The following is an 18,869-nucleotide window of genomic DNA, read 5'->3' on the forward strand; positions in this document are numbered from 1 at the left end:
GACACTGTTTCAGTACCTCTGCATCACCCATGGACCGGTGACTGTTTTGGAAGATGAAACAGCGAGAGCCCAACCGGGTCCAGTCAGGAGGACAGCCAGGAGCTGCAACACAGTTGTTATATTAGGTATAAAATAAAACTGGAAAAACAGCCATGTACTCACATTAACACACAAATAACAGGTTTATTATTAGATAGTGAAGCAGAGGCGTTGTGGGCTGTGAGCCAAGAATATCTCAAGTCCAGCAGTTCAACACAGAGCAAACATTTCCATATAACACTTGAATAAATCACTTTTGTCCTTAAATTGAAATTGAAATTGAAATGTTTTCCTTTGGTATGGATGCATCTGGGTGTTTAACTGGGACTTTGTATGAAGTTGCACCGCCTCTAAAATTTGCCTTGCACTCTATCTGAACACACAGTAACACACACACAAAGACTAGAATCTGTTACAGCATATGCCACACCTGTCAGGTGTTTGTGTCTTGTCAGGAATTCCCAGTATTAAATTAGATTAGATGAGTTAACTTGATCAATCCCCATATGAGGAACTCGTTTGGTTGCCAAGGTACAATGACATAAGAGACACAAGTCAGATGGGTCACAGCGGAAAACCTACAAAAAACATACTGCTACTTAAATATTAAGTACATTAGTGTAGCTCAGAAGCCAACCGAGACAGTTTAAATGAAGAACAACAATGTAAATACAACTGATGAATTATTAAATAAAGTCTGAAATATGAACCACAGCTACCAACCTGGAACATCGTCTGCAGCGCTCTGAGAACAAAGAAAGATCACAGTATAAATCAGGTTTGAGTTTCCACCTTTGAACATTTACTTCAGCAGTCACACTGATTTATCTCTGCTGTAAAATACAACACATGCCACAGTCATAGTGATGAAACTAATATCATGTGTAGCAGGTGGAGCAACAGTGTCACAGCAGTTCACCAGCCGCGTTTCTTCTACATGTAGCACTTATTTTAACCACATTTTGAGGAAATCTGGAAAAATAAAATGTGAAGTAAAGAGCGTTCCCATCCACCAAGTTTCTGTCGGTTTCATGGAGATTAACACCTGGTGGTGCTAATGTTGCATTCAGACCAGAATTAAACCAGAGAGGATGGTGTAATTTAAACAATCACCAGTGAAAACCAAGTAGAAAACATTGTGCAAATGAGGCATTTATGTTCATTACATGTATTAATTTTAATTTGAGGAAGGTTAAGTCTCCTCATGTCTCCACACAGATCTGATGTCTTTGTTGTGCAGGGTTGAGAAAACTGAAAACCTTGATAGATTTGAATTGTGTGTATTAATTTAATCTTCAACGACAGCTGAATTCCTCACAGTTAGCTTTGCTGTCTGTTTACCATTACGTGTTTTATGTGCTACAACAAGACAACAGAGTGACTACACTGATCTAGAGATGAAGAATTGTACTTACACTTCCTGCCATCAACAGTCCACTGATCACACAGAGAAAGTGAAAATCTGATAACATCTGTGCAAAGACATACAGCACTGTAAGCATGAATGACTATCAGTTAATACAATGTATATAGAAACTTTATAATCATCATGAGAAATTCAACTGATAGGTAGGTAAAGCTATAGACTGCTACCTTAGCTGCAGTGATGTCTGACACAGAGGATGACCAGATGTGCAGTGTGTCAGGCTATGGAGGATCCATCTTTTTATACCTCGTGGTCCTGGAATGTTGACTGCATCACCCTGTCAACACAAAACACAGGGGTTTCCCTCCTGCAACAAGGAAACAAAAACAAAACATGTTTGTGTCCTGCTTCTAGACCAACTGAACATTTCCTGTGTTTCCCTCTGGACCAGCCACCACTGCATGTGCTTACATTGTGTTTGTATTAAATGTATTAAAAAAATGTATTGTTGTTAGTCAACAAAAAGTGAGTTTATTTCACTTTTTAAATCAGGTTTCTAATAAGTGTAATCTACTTTTGGTGCTTAAATCCTTCAAAATGAAACTTCTTGATAATTTTGAAAATGCAATAAATGCACAGAAAGACTGCAGTTTTAATACTGGAAATCTTACATTTCCTTGTATGCAGGGTGGTGCTCCTGCATACAAGGAAATGTTATTTAAATTCCTGGGATGTCACTGCTGCTCCTGTGTGCTCCAGATCAACAGCTACCTCTGTTCTTTGTGTAACAGACAATAAGAATTACATCATCTACAGTATCTGAGCTGACATACAGTAAAACTAGAACTGAATGAAAACAATTAGCATAATCTAATCATCTGTGGATGGTAAATTAATCTGGTGATAAGATATCTAAGGGCTCTTATGTGCCGTTGTTTCATATGCTGGGTTTTCCCTTTATATTTGTTTTAGAACCACACCCACTCATTATCTTTACACAACGTCAATATTTGGCAACAATAACAGTTCAAGTGTAAGTGGCCAAGTTGGTAATTTAACCCTTCAACTAAGAAACACACTTTGTTGATTCAACTTTCTACATCAGCACAGAAAGTGATTTGAGGCACAAGTTCTATTAGATCAAAGTTATCTGGTTCACTGTTTGGTACCCGTGGGTGTTCAAGGTAGACGACAGTAAAAAGTATGTGCACAACAGGTTTCAGTCGCTGTCAGCATGATGCTGTAAAATAAGAGCAACTTTGCACTGCAACACTCACAGCAAAATCCCAGCTGCAGGACACTTGATGAGGTTTGGACAACTACAACTGCTTTGTTCAGGTTAGGGAAAGATCATGGTCGTGGTTAAAACAAGTCGACACAGTCAGTCAGTGGTCTCCACTGTCACGAGACATGTACCTTCACAGGCTACAGTTTCAGAAAAATCTGAAAAACTTGGAAGGATTTTTATCCATGCTGGTGGCATGACTCTAGGGAAGGCACCATCTGTCTATCTGTTGGTTGGTTCACCACTTTTTTGTAAAATATTCTACAGATATTCATGATGCAAAGAGGACAGATCCCTTAAATTTGACCTTCTAACACCATCATGAGGTTGACTTTTGTGGTTTTAAGTGAAATATCTCAACAATCATCAGATCAGGTTCAGACACTCATGTTCCCCTCAGGATGAATTCTAATTACTAATTAGAATCTAATTAGTAATCTAATCTAAAATCGAATTAATTAATTACTATTAACTATTAACTTATTTGTACAATAGTGTGGTATTCTCCCTCTTTCGTCTTTTCTCTTGGTACTTTCCTGGTTTGTTTCCTTCCAATAATCTTGGATCATGTAGTGGTGTATTATCTTTAATCAGTCTGCTACACCCAGTAAATCATACATTCATTTTAAGCAGCTGGACATTAGCCAGCTGGGTCACTGACATTCACTGTAAAACACATACCGTTCCTGACCAGGCAGGTTAAATACTGGTGTGTCCATTCAAACTACAATCAGTCCCACTGTTCACCTGCTCCTGAAACCATGGTCCACTTCAGACTCGGCAGCACACTGTGTGAGTACATGATTGACAGACTGACGACCAAGAAAATAATTTACTATTTTATACTAACTTTTCTTTGAATTTAGATAAGATTTCTGCTTTTTTGTTGAAGAAGCTTAGTCCCTTACTGTATCTGAGTTTCAGGGTGCTCAATGGAATCACTGTTATTGCTTTCAAAATACACCATGTATAAAGGCTAGACTGTATGACTGTATGTGACTGTTGTACTTTGAGGTGTATTAAAGAAGCACCAGTAAAAGCCTGAAGGAATACGTTTACTGAACATACCATGTGACTTTGATCACACTGGTGAGAGACAAAGAAATGAAGTTTTATTTCTCAGTCCTAAATCAGAATGCGCAGCCATTATGAGTAAAAGCATTTTGGATTTACTTATGGACCTTAAGATAACATTCATTCACTCATTGTGTAAATGTTTCAGTGTGTTCAGACTGTTGTTGACAGTCATGTTTCTTTTTCAGTGCTGGCAGCAGCCTGTTTGCTCGTTACTAAAGGTAAATATATACTAAAGGTAAATATATTGCCATCCTTACTCATATGTATCCTGGACCCATTCCAGCTCATACTTTCACCTGTTTTTTAGATGTTTCCACAGAAAGAGTGATCACCTGTGATGACGCCTACAGTGTCCAACGTCTAAGTTGTGGTATGACCGAACTCTAAAGCTTTCTGTCCTCAATAAACACTACATTTAGCTTGGAAGATCTAAACAAACTGACTTAACCAGGTGCCGTGGCATAGAAACCTGACTGAATGTTTCACCTGGGCATTTTGTTCTTGGTGTCAGCAGGACAGATCTGTCACTTGCCACTAATTTATTAGATCATAATACAATGTTGGACTGACAAATACAGTGAAATGAAACAGCAGTTCAGTGTGATTATTAGTCTAGCACCGCCCCTGGCATTTCCTCAACAGGAGTTCACTGACGACCATAGTGACCAAATATCTTTACCACATTAATTTACTCTAATGACCTGAATCCTAATGACCTGTGGTTAAAGTTCTAGGAGGTGTGTTTCTAAGATAAAAGTTATAATGTGTGGCTGTTCTTTCCCTTGTGTGTTAGCTAATCATTCTGATAAATAACATGCCTCTGTTGGTTTTTCTTTCACTCTCTGTGGTAACAGAAACAGGAGTGATCATTGTGCAGGCAGCTCTGTATGGACGTGCAGACAGAGAAATCTGCAGTGAGGGAAAACGTCCACAACAGCTTACCAATACAAAATGCTCTCAGGCGGGGACTGTGGATGTCCTCAAGAAAAGGTAAACAACCAGTAAAATTACATGTATTCTGAATGTGGCTGCTACATCGCAAAAAAAAAAAAAAAAAAATCACAAAAATGTTCAATGTCTCGTCTTGTTCTGGCATTTTTGCTTGGTGCTAAAAGAAAACTTCTTTCCTGTAGGTGTGACGGCAAGAGAGTGTGTGAACTGAACACAAATGTCGTCCGAACGTCTGATCCCTGCTCCGGCATCATTAAATATTTGGAGATCAACTACACCTGCTTCCCAGCAAGTCAGTAACATGTCTGTATGAAGTAACACCGAAGCAAATTTGTGACTTTTAAAACAACTATATTGGTTCATTCTACTAGAATCGCCGTGATCAGTGGATTTGAACACTGTGAAACATTTTCACCATTTTCCAGGTGATTAATAATCATAAAAACAAACTGCCAGATGGGAATAATTGGCAGAGTGCAGAGAAAACAGAAAGGAGCTTAGGAGTGATTAGCATAGGCATGTTACCAGCTAGCTTGCATGTTAGCAGTGCAACAGTTCACCAACTATCCCTGTGAGTGATACTACGTCACCAAGCGTCTAGGACCAAACACACTGATGAATTTTAATGTGCTGCTTTCTGGTGTGACTGAGCCTTCAATGCTGGGATATCTAATCTTATTTATGTTACTCTGACAGATCACCTTGTTGTATGTGAGCACTCTTTGGGACACCTATGCTGTGGTAAGACTACATTTTTGTATATGGTAACATTTTCATTGTATTTCAACACTCATCTCAACATCATGCTCGCTCAGTTTGTCACCTGCCTCTCTAAACCATAACTACATTTCTTTCTTCTCTACTTCATTAACTTTCCGCTCCTTCTTCTGTCAGACATAGGGCAGGTTATTCATGTGTACGGTGCTGATTTCGGACGCCGTGACCAGACCACGTGCTCTTACCAGCGTCCCACCTCTCAGGTCCAAAATGTCTACTGCTCAAGTCCCACTAGCAAAGTAGCTGAAAGGTGCAGTTGCCCACCATTTGTTGATTTAAGTTTCAGGTTGTGGCCCATATTAAGGGACCAGTGTGTAAGATTTATGGCATCTAGTGGTGACGTTGCAGAATGCAACCAACTCCCTCCACTCAGCACTCACTTTCCAAACATATAGGAGAACCTACAGTCTTCTTCAGGTGATGTAAAAACACAAAAGGTCCTCTCTAGAACCCATGTTTGGTTTGTCTGCTCTGGGCTACTGTAGAAACATGGCAGTGCAACAAGGCGAGCTCTGGAGAAGAGGACCTATCCTATCTGCCAACTGATTCCCCCAAATCCTACACACTGGTCTTTTAACTTTAGAACTGGACTACAGTAATAGCTGAAGGCTGAGCAGATTTATGACGCCAGCTCTCAAACAACACATTTCATAAACTGCAGTATGCATTCAAGCCTGTATTCACTCTCATCACTCATTCACAGCTGTAATGGGAGAAACAGCTGTACTATCAGCGCCAGCAACTCAGTGTTTGGAGACCCCTGTGTCGGCACTTACAAGTACCTGGAGGTGGCTTATACATGTCTATGTAAGTAGCTCAAAAGCCCTAAGGTGTTTAACCTAATGTTGCAAACACATAACTGCTAAAATAAACACAGCTGTAATAATATTTACATGTTTAGTCATTTCTCCAGCTGTGCTAACATGGATATGTTATGTGTTCTTTTGCAGATCCTGAGTGAAGACATTGAAATTGACACTGAAACACAGTAATATCAGAATATTTTTTGAATAAACAGAAAATCAGAATGAAATAATGAAACCGATCAAATTCAAATTTAACAGCCTCTATATCTTTGATCTTTTTTTCCACGTGTATTAACTTGATTAAATCTGGCAAGTATTTTTTTTATTACACTGCAATTAATTGATTTAATTTCCTACTGTTAATGCATTGCCTCATGTAAAGTACCTTCCCTGTCCTCTGTCTTTGTCTCTGTCTAATCTGGTTTGGCGTATTGTTGTCAAAGTGTGACTGACTACTAGTATAAACTGAAGTGAAGAGCAAAAACTCCTTTAAATAAACTATTGAAGCTTCACTGACCTTAAATAACTCTGCCTCAGATAACCTTTGGTGTTGTTCAGTTCCTGGGCAACAGGTCGTCTTACAGGAAAGAGAGTCAAATTTAACTTTCTAGTTTCACATTTACTTCTATGCAGAAGTAAGAGTTCCTAAAACACACGGCCACTGCTAAATTTCACCGAGCCAAATGTCAGCAGAAGGTAAAACATGAATCTAAATCATCAAAACAAAACAGACTCACAAACAGAAAAATCCTCATTTATACACAGGGCCTATTTCTGTGGATATTCAATATGTTTTTGCCTTATCCTCTTTTTTGCATCAGGTAAGGTTGGTACAGGTTACTATGGAATCAAAACTAAATGCTCTCCATTTTTTTCTAGTCAAAACTCGGGAGCTCCTCTGTGTTAGGAATGGCTGCTGTTGAGGGGAAAGCTGATGTAAGTTCTGGCAATAATACTAGAACTATCCACACTCACTACCATGAAGCTGACATTTTGGTTTGCAGTGACATGTCTCAGCAACTATGGGATGGATTGCCATGAATGTAATACAAGTCAACCGTAGACAGTTTGGTTGGAGACAGACGTGTGTTATGTTAGTAGTGGTTAATGTGGCCTGGAGCCTGCAGGCACCAATGGCTTTATACCTGGAGATTTGAGCACACACTGTTGACATCAACTGGCACAACAGACCTTGGGAAGGCAAACAGAGAACTGAACCATGAAATCTCAGTTTTGTTTCTCATTCATTTATCATATTAAATATGTTTCTGGTGATAGAAGCTGTGGGACTTGGCATTAACTGCCACAACAGAGACTTTACATAAAGAGAACCACAGAGAACTGAAACGTGAAATCTCAGTTTTGTTTCTTGTTTGATCTCGGGCACCTTGTCTGCCAAATCATGATGATTATTAATGTACAAAAGCTCTATGTGGATTCAGTATAATCTAGGTCTCATGGCAGCTTTTATAATACAGTTTCCTTTTGTGCCTCTTGCAACCACCAAGGAAGACATGTTGGGATTTCCATTGGTCACTTGTTTTGCATATAGACACAACTCTTAGCCACAACAGTAAATGATAAATACCAGGTGTCTGTTTCAACCACCATCAGTTCAACTCTCCAGCTAACATCGGATCCTCTAGCACCATGCTCTGCTTCAGACTCAGCACCACGCTGTGTGAGTACATAACAATAACTATGCGAGCTATGCTTCTATGATATCATATCATGTAACATACCGGAGTTACAGCTAATGCAGTTTCTGATAGCTTTTATACTGCATGTACTTTGACACACATTTGTACATTTGTTTTTGATGAACTTATCAGCACAGTTAAATGTTCAAAAAGTCTGTATCACATTCTAATTTCATTAAAAACTGCTTTTTCAGCAGCAGAAGTCAATTAAATTTCAGAGTTGATGCAAAGACTTCCTGCAGGTGTCCCAACCTTTGTTGAACTGCGTTACTACACCAAAGATCTGGATTCATAAAGAAATAAGATAAATGAAATAAACTATGTCTAACACAATTAAACTGTGATGTTTCTTTTTCAGTGCTGGCAGCAACATGTCTACTTATTGGTTCAGGTAAATGGATGTTTGAATGTTGTATGACAATGTTTGCATATACTTTTTCATAATCTACCTTTGTATTTTGATACATAATTTTCATGCATAATTTGAACATAACAACTGCTGTTAAGACTAATCTCAGCTGAACTTCCTGTAAATCATGCTTAGGGAAAAAAGAAGCATAGCATTAGCTCAGGCAGAGCACTGAAATCATGCATGCATTCAGATGAGGTTATTATTATTATTAAGAAAATTAATTATAGAATGAACTTGTCATTTCAGGCTTTTCCAGAGCCCAGATGTCAGGTGGCTACGATGAATCCACTACAAAGAGGGTGATTACCTGTGAGGGCCCCTACAACATCCATCGCCTGAGCTGTGGTATGACTGAACTACAAAGTGCACACATTATACACGTCGGGTTATTTATAATAAAATATCTTAGAATTTGACTATTTTGAGAGAAAAAAATATATAATTTAGTGCTCACTCCTAGAATTACATGCAGTGTTTAGAGTGTTTTTAAGTTTCACATAATAGAAGTGAACAGTTAAATGAAATTTTAAGTAGTGTTCTCAGTAGTGTTACAGGATTTACGAGATGTATTTTTACCACAGCCTTTACCCCAAGGACCTTTGCAGTATCAACAAGTGTGTAGAAACTTGAAACCCATCTGTTTTCAAACTGATTACCCCAGTAAGCCAATTCCAGAAGTAGGAGTGAAAACAACCCTTATTATAAAAGTGCATGATATATGAAGCATACAGTAATTCAATGACAGACAATAAATTCAGCAGTCAAAAAAGGTCTGAAAGTGAGTATCAAAGAATTCAATTAAATGATAAGTCTGGTGATACTTTATATTTTTCTTTATATCAACACAAATATTGAGTTCATCAAAGCCTGTTATATGTTCTGTGCCACACAGATCCACTGTTGTCCAAAAAAAACTACTAAATACACAATCCACCTCTTGCAGCCATGACAAAATTTTGTGTTTTTTTGCGCCCTATCTAGACCACACTCTTTACATTATAATATTTACAGCAGTTCCTGTTTCTGTCGTTGTCTAATTTCTCCCTCTGTTGTCTATAATAGAGACTGGAGTGATCATTGTCCAAACAGCTCTGTATGGACGTGCAGACAGAGAGATGTGCAGTGAGGGCAGACCTGCACACAGTCTGACCAACACAGAGTGCTTTCAGCACGGCACTCTGGAAGTCCTCAAGAAAAGGTACATTCATTCATTCATTATCTATACCGCTTAATCTGCTAAGGGTCGTGGGGGAGCTGGAGCCAGCCAACACTGGGCGAGAGGTAGGGTACGTCGTGGACAGACTTCTGTCCACAGACTTATTATTGTAAAATATCTACAGAATTATTGGAGTTTCCCATGAAATTTAGTCCTATTTTGTCTCCCTGCAGATGTGATGGAAAGAAAGTATGTGAACTGAACCTAAATGTTATTCAGACCTCTGATCCCTGCTTTGGAATCTACAAATACCTGGACACCACCTTCACCTGCTTCCTAGCAAGTCAGTTACATCTGTCTGTAACTAAAAGTTAAACAAAGCTACAAATAAGTTTGATAAGTGCAATAAGTCTGATGTGATTCATGTTACTTTGACCGCTCACACTGTAGCAAAACATCATTTAGCGTATACAATATGGGGAAAAGTTATGATGTTGATGTTATTCAGTGCGGTCACATTAATTAATTCTTGAAAAATATTTAAATGACTGTTTGCTAAGCTTCGTCCACCTTACTGTCAAGACTTCTAGTCTTGTGCACAACACTTTCTGGAAACAACCTCCTTGATTTCTCACAGGTCAACAAGAGCAGATGTCTCAGGTTTAGCGCTGACTTTGATGAAAAGACTCTTAACAGTATTTTTATCATAGCTAGCAAGCTAATTATTGATAGCTCCAAGAGTTGGGTAAAGCTATGTCCAGCTGACGTATTATAAATGGAGAAACCTGTAAAACAGTCAGAATTGTGCATTTAATACATACCACATACATGATATTATTTCAACAGACTGAGTCTAACTGACTATAACTGTGTTTGGAACAGTGACAAAAAATATCTATTCTATTCTGTTCTAACATTTTTGTGTTGTCAGTAACTTTATTCATCTTATTCATCTGTCTAAAGTAAATATTTTATCTGTTCTTTTGCAGATGCTTGGACCCAGATTCAACAGTAAAACCAAAATAACATCCCAATATACATGCATTAAAAAAAAGAAGTCATTATTGATTTCATTTGGCTTTGATTTATGTTCTTTACTGCAGTTTTAGTTTTCTATTTAGTTTATTTAATCTCAATTTATTCAACTGTAACTATCTCTGTTTTCATTGTGCCCTTCAAATAAACTTACCTTGCATTGACAGCTTGGCTTTATGTACTACACTAAATACCACACAATTTAACTAAAGTCCAGAGGCTTCTCTTTGTCATGCAAATTGTTCATTCTACCATTTTCTCTCTTTCTCTCTCTCCCAGTCGGCTCAACTGGACATTTTACAAATTTGTATTTGTAATATGAAAAATTGCATAATGATATTAGTGATAGAACAATATGGTTTTTTCAGGGCCGATATTAGTAGTCAAGGAGGCCGATAACTGATATTTGGAGCCAATATTCATTTGCAGCAAAAGTGAAAATATTGGTGTCAAAATTTTGAATAATATAAACTCCAACACTTTGTTTAAATGCCTTTAAGCATATTTTTTCCCACATCGCCCAGCCCTGCTCAAGGCACTTTTAATACAGAGCAGGTCTTTATAATATTTACAGAGAGTGACCCAAGAATTCTCACCATGAGCAAGTACTGGGAAACTGGTAAGGAAGAACCTTTGTCCCTTTTTGCTTCTATCGTTACATCAAGCCCAGCCAAAACTTGTCAAGCAGGAAGTGACTTTATTTTTTTTAAATGAGGGCAAAAAGTCAGATGTAAAGCTATGAAATTTTTCAGTGTTGTTCCTTGTTGGTTCTCAGGCACCTTATCTGCCAAATCATGACGAAGATTAATGTTGAAAACCTTTATGTTGATTCATTATAATCAAAGTCTCAGGGCAGCTTTGAGTGAACTGACCATGTTTCCTCTTGAAGTGTCTAAAAGTGTGATGTCATGTGACTATTCCTTATCTTTGTGGTTTAAATTATTATTTCAATTTCTTGTTCACAACCAGTAAGGAAGAACGTGCGGGGATTTCCACTTATCACTTGTTTTGCATACACAGTTCCTACTCCAACAGAATAAATACGAGGTGTGTGTATCTACAACCATCAGTTCAACTCTTCATCTGAAACCCCATCGTCTAGCACCATGCTCTGCCCCAGACTCAGCAACACACTGTGTGAGTATGTGACTAATAGAAAAAGTGGGTACATATAAAACCTGGAGGCTTACATTTACATTTTATAAAGATTTTTATAAGATCCTTATTTAAATCTATACTTTTTAGATTTTGAGTGTATTAGAATACATGTAAATGGCATGTACATATTAACTATGTATATTGTCTGTTATTGACAGTGTTTATTTATTATACTTTGAAGATGGGAGGGTTTCATTATTATTTTTATTTTATCTGTATAGGTGAAATGGACTGTAACATAAGAATTACCTGCAAGGGATTAATAAATTATTTTGTTACTGATGTGTTCTGCTATTTCTTTTTTATAAATTTTATGCTGTGCTGTACTTTGACACACATTTGTTAACTTTTGATTATACCTTAACACATAAAGGGCTTAAGTTGTACACTACAAAGGTCAAAGGTACAAAGGTCAGTGGTGGCTAAAAAAATTGTTAATTTATAGCTTTCTTGCAGCAATTGAAGTAAATAAAGCCTTGAAAGTTAATGCAAACAATTCCTACAGGTGCAGTGCTGGAACAAACTGATTGAGATGATCTTTGTCTGACACAGTTTAACTGTGATGTTTCTTTTTCAGTGCTGGCAGCAACATGTCTACTTATTAATTCAGGTAAATGGATGTTTGAATGTTGATCCATATTTTTTATGCACTGTACACATTGATCTATGGTTAATATTTGAACTATTTACAAATTTTAAATAAAAATCTGGCTGCAAGTACTCTGTGCACTCAGCTGAAATATCTATAAATGACACTTGGAAAGGCAGAGCACTGAAGTCACGCTTGTTTTAGCTGATTGTCATCAGCTGTTTCATTCATGCATCACCATCACTGGCTCATTCACCAGCTGTTTAGTTGATGACTGGCTAGAAACAGGAATCATTGAGATTACTGTGTTTATTAAAGAGGGAATAATTCTTCCAGAACTTGTCAATTCCAGGCTTTTCCAGAGCCCAGCACTTTTTAGCACCCATTGAGACTGCCCTGTCCACAGAGAGGGTGATCACCTGTGATGACCTCGGCAATGTCCATCGCCTGAGCTGTGGTACGACTGAACTACAAATACACACGTTACACTCACTGGGTTATTTAACATGATATATACATACAGCTTGAGTTAACATTAAAGAGATTATTGTGTTAATTGTGAAATAAAAAATGAGTTTAGTTGCATGTCACGACAACTCGACAGACTGGAAGCAGCAGGTTGTGGTTTGATTTTCATTTTTGCTTGTTTAATTTCTCCCTCTGATGTGTATAACAGAGATTGGCGTGATCAGTGTGCAGGCAGCTCTGTATGGACGTGCAGACAAAGAGACCTGCAGTGAGGGCAGACCTGCAGAGCAGCTCACCAATACACACTGCTCTCAGCACGGCACTCTGGACGTCTTCAAAAAACGGTACATAACCACTAAAATTCAAAACAAGAAAAAACATTTGACATGACTCGCAATTAAATATTTTAGTAGACATCAAACCAACTACTCTTCCACTCAAACTCATGTATACACTGTATTGTATGGACCATACTGTATATTACAAGTAGTAAGGCTGATGCAGCACATATCCTGAGACAGTTTTCAGTTCATCTGACTGGGAGCTATGTCTGACAAAAAGGCTGGCAACCAAGCTACATATCAGCACACACATGGATGTCCTATGCTGTAGAGGCTACAAAGGATATTTGTGATTGAAGAAACCAGAAAACAAGCTCTTTATTGTCTCCCTGCAGATGTGACGGCAAGAGAGTGTGTGAACTGAACACAGATGTAGTTCGTACCTCTGATCCTTGCTATGGAATCTACAAATACCTGGACACCACCTTCGCCTGCTTCCCAGCAAGTCAGTTACATCTGTGTGTAACTAGAAAATAAACAAAGCTACAAAGCTAAGTTTGAAGTTTGAAGTGCAATGTGTCTGATGTGATTCATGTTACTTTGACAGTTCGCAGTGTCGCATGTGAACAGTCTTTTGTAAACCTGCAGTGTGGTAAGATCATAATTTCTCTTTGTTATATTTTCTTCACATTTCAAAACTCATCTGAATAAATGACCTTTCCTCCTCTGTGTCAGATGAAGGACAGGTTATATTTGTGCATGGTGCTGACTATGGGCGCCATGACCCGACCACGTGCTCGTACGGACGCCCTGCCTCTCAGATCCAAAACGTCCAATGCTCAAGTCCCACGCACAAAGTTGCTCAAAGGTGCCACTTCCTATTCTTTATGTAAATGAATGCATGTTCATCTCCTCTCAAACGATGCCCATATTTCCTGTCTGTGTTCACTCTCATCACTCTGCTTCCTCAGCTGTGATGGGAAGAGCAGCTGTGCTGTCAAAGCGAGCAACTCAGTGTTTGGAGACCCCTGTGTTGGCACTTACAAGTACCTGGAGGTGGCTTACTCATGTCGATGTATGTAGCTCAAAGGCCCTTTTAGGGCTGTTTCACTCTATTGATGCTTTGGTCCCAAAAAACAAAACATCATGTAGTATATACAATATGGATGACAGGCTGATGTTGAGATACAGTCAACAATAGGTCCTTAATTTATCAAAGAGATCACCAAAAGTAGACATCTAAGTACTAGTGCCGACCATTGATTTAGTTAACTATTATACTAACTATCAAGCTGTGTTAAACAGAGAAGCCTGGAAAACAGTCATCTCCGCATACATGATATTATGCCTTGTGAATTTTAAATCAGTAGAAAAATGCAATTAAATGCAAATTCGCCCAGGCAGGTGTAAACGGACACAGAGACACCTCTGCATGAGGGGAACATGTTTAAACTTGAGTGAAACATTTGCTCATATCCCAGGGCTTTAGGACTCTGCTTCATAAACGTCAACAAGAAGAAAAAGGAGAGAATGGAGGGAAATAACAGCATAGCCATTTCTGCTGATTTCAGAGTTTCTTCATTAATGTTTACAATCTACAATGCTGTCATCCTGCTCGTCCATAATGTAAATCTACTTTTGTACCACATGGTAGTTAGTTAGTCCCAGAATTACACACAGTACAATATAACAAGGGAAGTTTGAGATCAGACACATTACACTGTTTATTAACGACTTCTGCCTTAACCTTGTTTGGATTTTGTGCCGTCAGTAACTTTATTCATCCGTCTAAGTAAATATTTTATCTATTCTCTTTCAGATCCTCTGTCTCCAGCAACTAACTGAAACCAAAACGACATCAAAATATACAGGCTTTGAATGACATTAATTGAAATCTAAATGAATCATTATTGATTTCATGTGCCTTTGATTGATTTGATCTGATTTGATTTGCAGTGTTAGTTTTTCATTTAGTCTATTTTATTTCATTTTATTCTAATGTAACTCTCTTGGTTTTCGTTGTGCTCTTCAAATAAACTTGTCTTGCGCTGACAGCCTGTCTGGCTTTATGTACTACACTACAATATCCCACAGTACGGTCCAAATCTGTATCTGAGAACACCTGACAACACCAGGGTCCTGTCCTGGGTCATGAAATACAGAATATGTACATTTTTTTTAGTTCTTACTAAAACATACACCAGTTATCTGTCTATGTACAATAATACAGTAATTAACTGCCTCAAAGAAACTCCACAACACTCAACAGGCAAAAGCACAGTCAAATTCCTGATGCTTCTTCACAGGTTTTTTATGTTCAAGTTGAAAATGCAAAATTTAAAAACAGGTTGATGGAAGCCCAGCTATTCTAAATGCGATGCCATGCTAACATTAGCATTCAGCTCAATGCACAGCCGTGTCTAAGGACAGCCTCAGGGATGTTAGCATGTCTGTAGACTCTTGGTCTGGCTTTTTATTCATTTACATATCACATGTGCTTGCAGTTATTGGAGTGGTGTCAGTCAGATGGCGATATCAGGATGTTGTTGACATTAACACCCACAATGCAAACTTTAAGTAAAGAGGGTAAACAAAGAAACGAACTATGATGTGTTTATTTTCCTCGCAGCTAAGTAAAACATTGTGGCTCTTCCATTAGACAGTTCTTTGAATAAATACCAGGTATCTGTTTAAACCACCATCAGTTCAACTCCAGTTCCAGAAACCAAATCCTCTAGCACCATGCTCTGCTCCAGACTCAGCACCACACTGTGTGAGTATGTGACTGACAATGACAAAATAATCATTATGTGGATTCATATAGAATCAGGAAGCTTGAATTTAGATTTTAATAAGATTCCTACTTTCTTGCTAAAACAACTTGTGTCTAATCGGAGTGAATGAAAGAGATGACATATAACTGTTATGTTATCTGAGCACCAGATAAGTAAAAAGACTTAATCCTACTTGAGTAGAACAAAGTATTTTGTGCAGTTTATACGTTGTTAGGTGATGGCTTTTGTTAACAGTTGAAGACACAGTGAAATCAACAACAGATTTTCAGAGTTCCAACCTTGCGTCCCTGTGTTAATTGATCATTTTGGACTTTTAATATTTCCAAACAATGTGGTTCAGGTCTAATTTATAGAGCCAGAGACTAACCTCTATAACTCATTACAGTCTCACATTCAGCATTTCTTTCATTGGTATTTGATGAAAAACTGAAGCATGTTCCTGCAGTTTATTTTCCATATTTTAACAATAATCAGCTCTACTGCAGCAGTTACCACAAGGAGCCGAAACCTTATTTTAACAAAGACAAACCTTTTTAATGTTTTTGGGTGCAAACGATTTGTGGGGACCTGAATCTTTGGAATTGGTGCAGTATTGATCAAGAATAGTGTAACCTGTCACCGTGAGCAGCTGCTGCAATGTAATCCAATGGCAATTGTTCACATCAAACTACGTCTAACTAAAGTGCTTGTTTTTGTACTCACCTCTTCTGTCGAGCTGGGACATCAGGTCCACAGACGTCATGGGGAAATGGTGATCACTAAAGGCCACTAAAAACAAATTTTGCATAAACAGCAGCAATCACATTATTGAAGATAAAACCTCAATTCTGTCTCACTGAACCTTTAATGAATCATTTAATTATGCTTTATACATTAGTTTTAAATTATTATGAAAAACTTGTTTTTGGTTGTGAAAATAACTGGCTGCTGAGTCATTAACATTCAAGTCATTAAAAAGATTCAAGAGTTTCTCCCTTTCTAATAAACTATGGGTCTGCAGCCATTAATAAAGGTTCTGTTAAGCCAATATCAAACTTTGGTTTCATTAACTCACAGAACACTGATAAAGTGGCTTTACACAGAGGCAACAAGATAAATAAATAAATCATATCATGTAATTTTCTTTTTCAGTGCTGGCAGTATCTTTACTTGTGGGTTCAGGTAAATGGATGTTTGAATGTTTTTTTTTTGGATGAGAAGTCAGGAACTATACACATTGTTCTATCGTTAAAACTTAACCACATTTAAACAAACAACCAAATGATGATAATAATTCACACATTAGCACTTCCCTCACCTTTCTGCTTCTTGTCCTTGGTTGTCTTTTCTTCTTTCCTTCATTACAACACACAAACGGATTACTCAGCATTAATGCTGCAAAACTCCTCTCAGCTGAAATTATTAGAAATGACTTGAAATAAATGCAGTGTCATGTGTCTGTGTAGGTATTTAAAATGGTCATTTCACAGCACAGTTAATGAATTTAATGGAATTAATGTGATCTGTTGATTCACATTAATCACAGATCCATCACATGGAGGCATCCAGTGAAATTTTTTATGTCAAGTTCAACTTAACTGAACTTAAACACATGCCATTGACCAACAGCAATTTGTTGTGACAGATGTTACATTAATAGAGAGCTGGAGAGTTCAAAACTGATCGACATTAAAGCTTATCAGCTGTGTTCCACTGTCCACTTTTAATCTTTATCCTGTATAACAGTTAATCAATAGCCAATTTCTTGCCAAACCTTCACCTTGAGAAGCCTTCACACACAGAGCAGGTGAGGGACCTGTGTGTCTTCTATTTATAACTCTGCAACTATTTGTTCAGTAAGTATTAATTCTTAAACAATTTCTTCCTTCTAGGCTTCACCTGTGATGACCTCCAGGGCATCCAACGTCTGAGCTGTGGTACAACTGAACAACCTTAAGCGCACATTACACTGTTTATTAACGACTTATTCTGATTTTGAGTTTTTAGATTAATTTCTTAAAATGTGACTCTTTGGCAAAATTTAGAAAAATAAATAATAATAAATTGTCATAATGTAGGAAGATTACATTTTCACAAAATGTAAATGAACAGCAGAAACGGTACTGGATAACGGCAGCCATGTTGCTAACGCTGCCGCTAGCGTCAAGTGGCTAACTCTGCGGTAGCGTTAGCAACATGGCTGCCGCTATCAGACTAGCTACTGTCCAAAGCAAGAAACAACTACAAGAATCCCAGTTTGAATTAAAAACCCTGGTCTCGGCGCTGTGGTAGAGGAAGAGCAAGCACCCGGTTGTATTAACAAGTCGGCAGGTTTCGTTACTTACCGATATACCGCTCGCCGGTCGGAACCCTCCGAGCTCTCTCCATAGTCGGACTGGCCGTTGGAATAACCGGGACAAATCCCGGTGCGCAGTCGGGCCGTAAAAACATCATACTCGGTCTAAGAAGGGAAACTCCAGCGCTGCATTTCTGTCTCTGTCTTTTCTTTCGCTGAGTAGTTTCCACCACCCGCCATCACCGTTCTGAGGGAAAACTACCTAACTGCCGGTGACAACAGAAGCGCTGTGCGCTTCCTGCTTTGGTTGCGCATGCGCAGTAACTTTGCGCTCTTCATTTTTGCCGTTGACCGCGAAAAGCCACGCTAGGAGGCAGAGCGGAAGAATCTGAAGCACTACTGTGTCGTTGTTCGACAGCCATTTTATTTTGCAATCAACAGTAAAAAATGACAAGTTTAAACCAAATAAGTTGTCTAATGCCACTTCATATGGATTTACATTAAATGTGAATTGTGCTTTTTTTTATATTGTGGTGACTGTAGTTATGTTATGTATATATATATATATATATATATATATATATATCACAGTATAGCACAAAGTTGTTTGTACCACTGAGGACAATGATGTAATATTTCTGTAATATTTCCATGATGAATTGCTGTATAAAACAAATACATAATAAGAGAGAAAATCAA

The 18,869-nt window shown here is 38.0% G+C and overlaps 2 protein-coding genes and 1 pseudogene across 2 annotated transcripts; 2 read left to right on the forward strand and 1 right to left on the reverse strand.

Moving 5' to 3' along the window:
• The window catches only part of LOC108873281 (ladderlectin-like), a 24,959-nt pseudogene extending 6,261 nt beyond the window's left edge, over positions 1 to 18,698 (reverse strand).
• On the forward strand, positions 3,365 to 14,183 carry LOC108873273 (rhamnose-binding lectin). Its single transcript, XM_051070993.1, has 19 exons — positions 3,365 to 3,482; positions 3,953 to 3,985; positions 4,075 to 4,137; positions 4,622 to 4,757; positions 4,901 to 5,010; positions 5,415 to 5,459; positions 5,613 to 5,745; positions 6,199 to 6,302; positions 8,660 to 8,758; positions 9,476 to 9,611; positions 9,803 to 9,818; positions 11,675 to 11,741; positions 12,340 to 12,372; positions 12,704 to 12,808; positions 13,028 to 13,163; positions 13,496 to 13,605; positions 13,708 to 13,752; positions 13,836 to 13,968; positions 14,072 to 14,183. Exons 1-19 carry the CDS (start codon positions 3,452 to 3,454, stop codon positions 14,181 to 14,183), a joined length of 1,647 nt encoding a protein of 548 aa, XP_050926950.1. The 5' UTR covers positions 3,365 to 3,451.
• Positions 7,196 to 10,770, forward strand: LOC108873278 (L-rhamnose-binding lectin CSL2). The gene is made up of 7 exons (XM_018661452.2): positions 7,196 to 7,237; positions 7,916 to 7,982; positions 8,360 to 8,392; positions 8,660 to 8,758; positions 9,476 to 9,611; positions 9,803 to 9,912; positions 10,559 to 10,770. The coding sequence occupies exons 1-7, from the start codon at positions 7,211 to 7,213 to the stop codon at positions 10,582 to 10,584; spliced, it is 498 nt and encodes a 165-aa protein (XP_018516968.1). The 5' UTR covers positions 7,196 to 7,210; the 3' UTR covers positions 10,585 to 10,770.
• Positions 18,699 to 18,869: the final 171 nt, after the last annotated feature.

Source organism: Lates calcarifer, linkage group LG6 (assembly GCF_001640805.2).
Source record: "Lates calcarifer isolate ASB-BC8 linkage group LG6, TLL_Latcal_v3, whole genome shotgun sequence".
NCBI classification, from domain to species: Eukaryota; Metazoa; Chordata; class Actinopteri; family Centropomidae; genus Lates; species Lates calcarifer.

What these genes read in the sequence shown, in the direction of transcription:
- LOC108873278 (XM_018661452.2), top strand. Translation starts at nt 7,211, where the DNA reads ATGGCTGCTGTTGAGGGGAAAGCTGAT. An exon ending in CTGTTGAGGGGAAAGCTGAT is followed by an intron (nt 7,238 to 7,915) that starts GTAAGTTCTGGC and finishes AACCACCATCAG; the next exon opens with TTCAACTCTCCAGCTAACAT. An exon ending in CTTCACCTGCTTCCTAGCAA is followed by an intron (nt 9,913 to 10,558) that starts GTCAGTTACATC and finishes GTTCTTTTGCAG; the next exon opens with ATGCTTGGACCCAGATTCAA.
- LOC108873273 (XM_051070993.1), top strand. Translation starts at nt 3,452, where the DNA reads ATGGTCCACTTCAGACTCGGCAGCACACTGT. An exon ending in TTTGGGACACCTATGCTGTG is followed by an intron (nt 5,460 to 5,612) that starts GTAAGACTACAT and finishes TTCTTCTGTCAG; the next exon opens with ACATAGGGCAGGTTATTCAT. An exon ending in CTGGACGTCTTCAAAAAACG is followed by an intron (nt 13,164 to 13,495) that starts GTACATAACCAC and finishes GTCTCCCTGCAG; the next exon opens with ATGTGACGGCAAGAGAGTGT.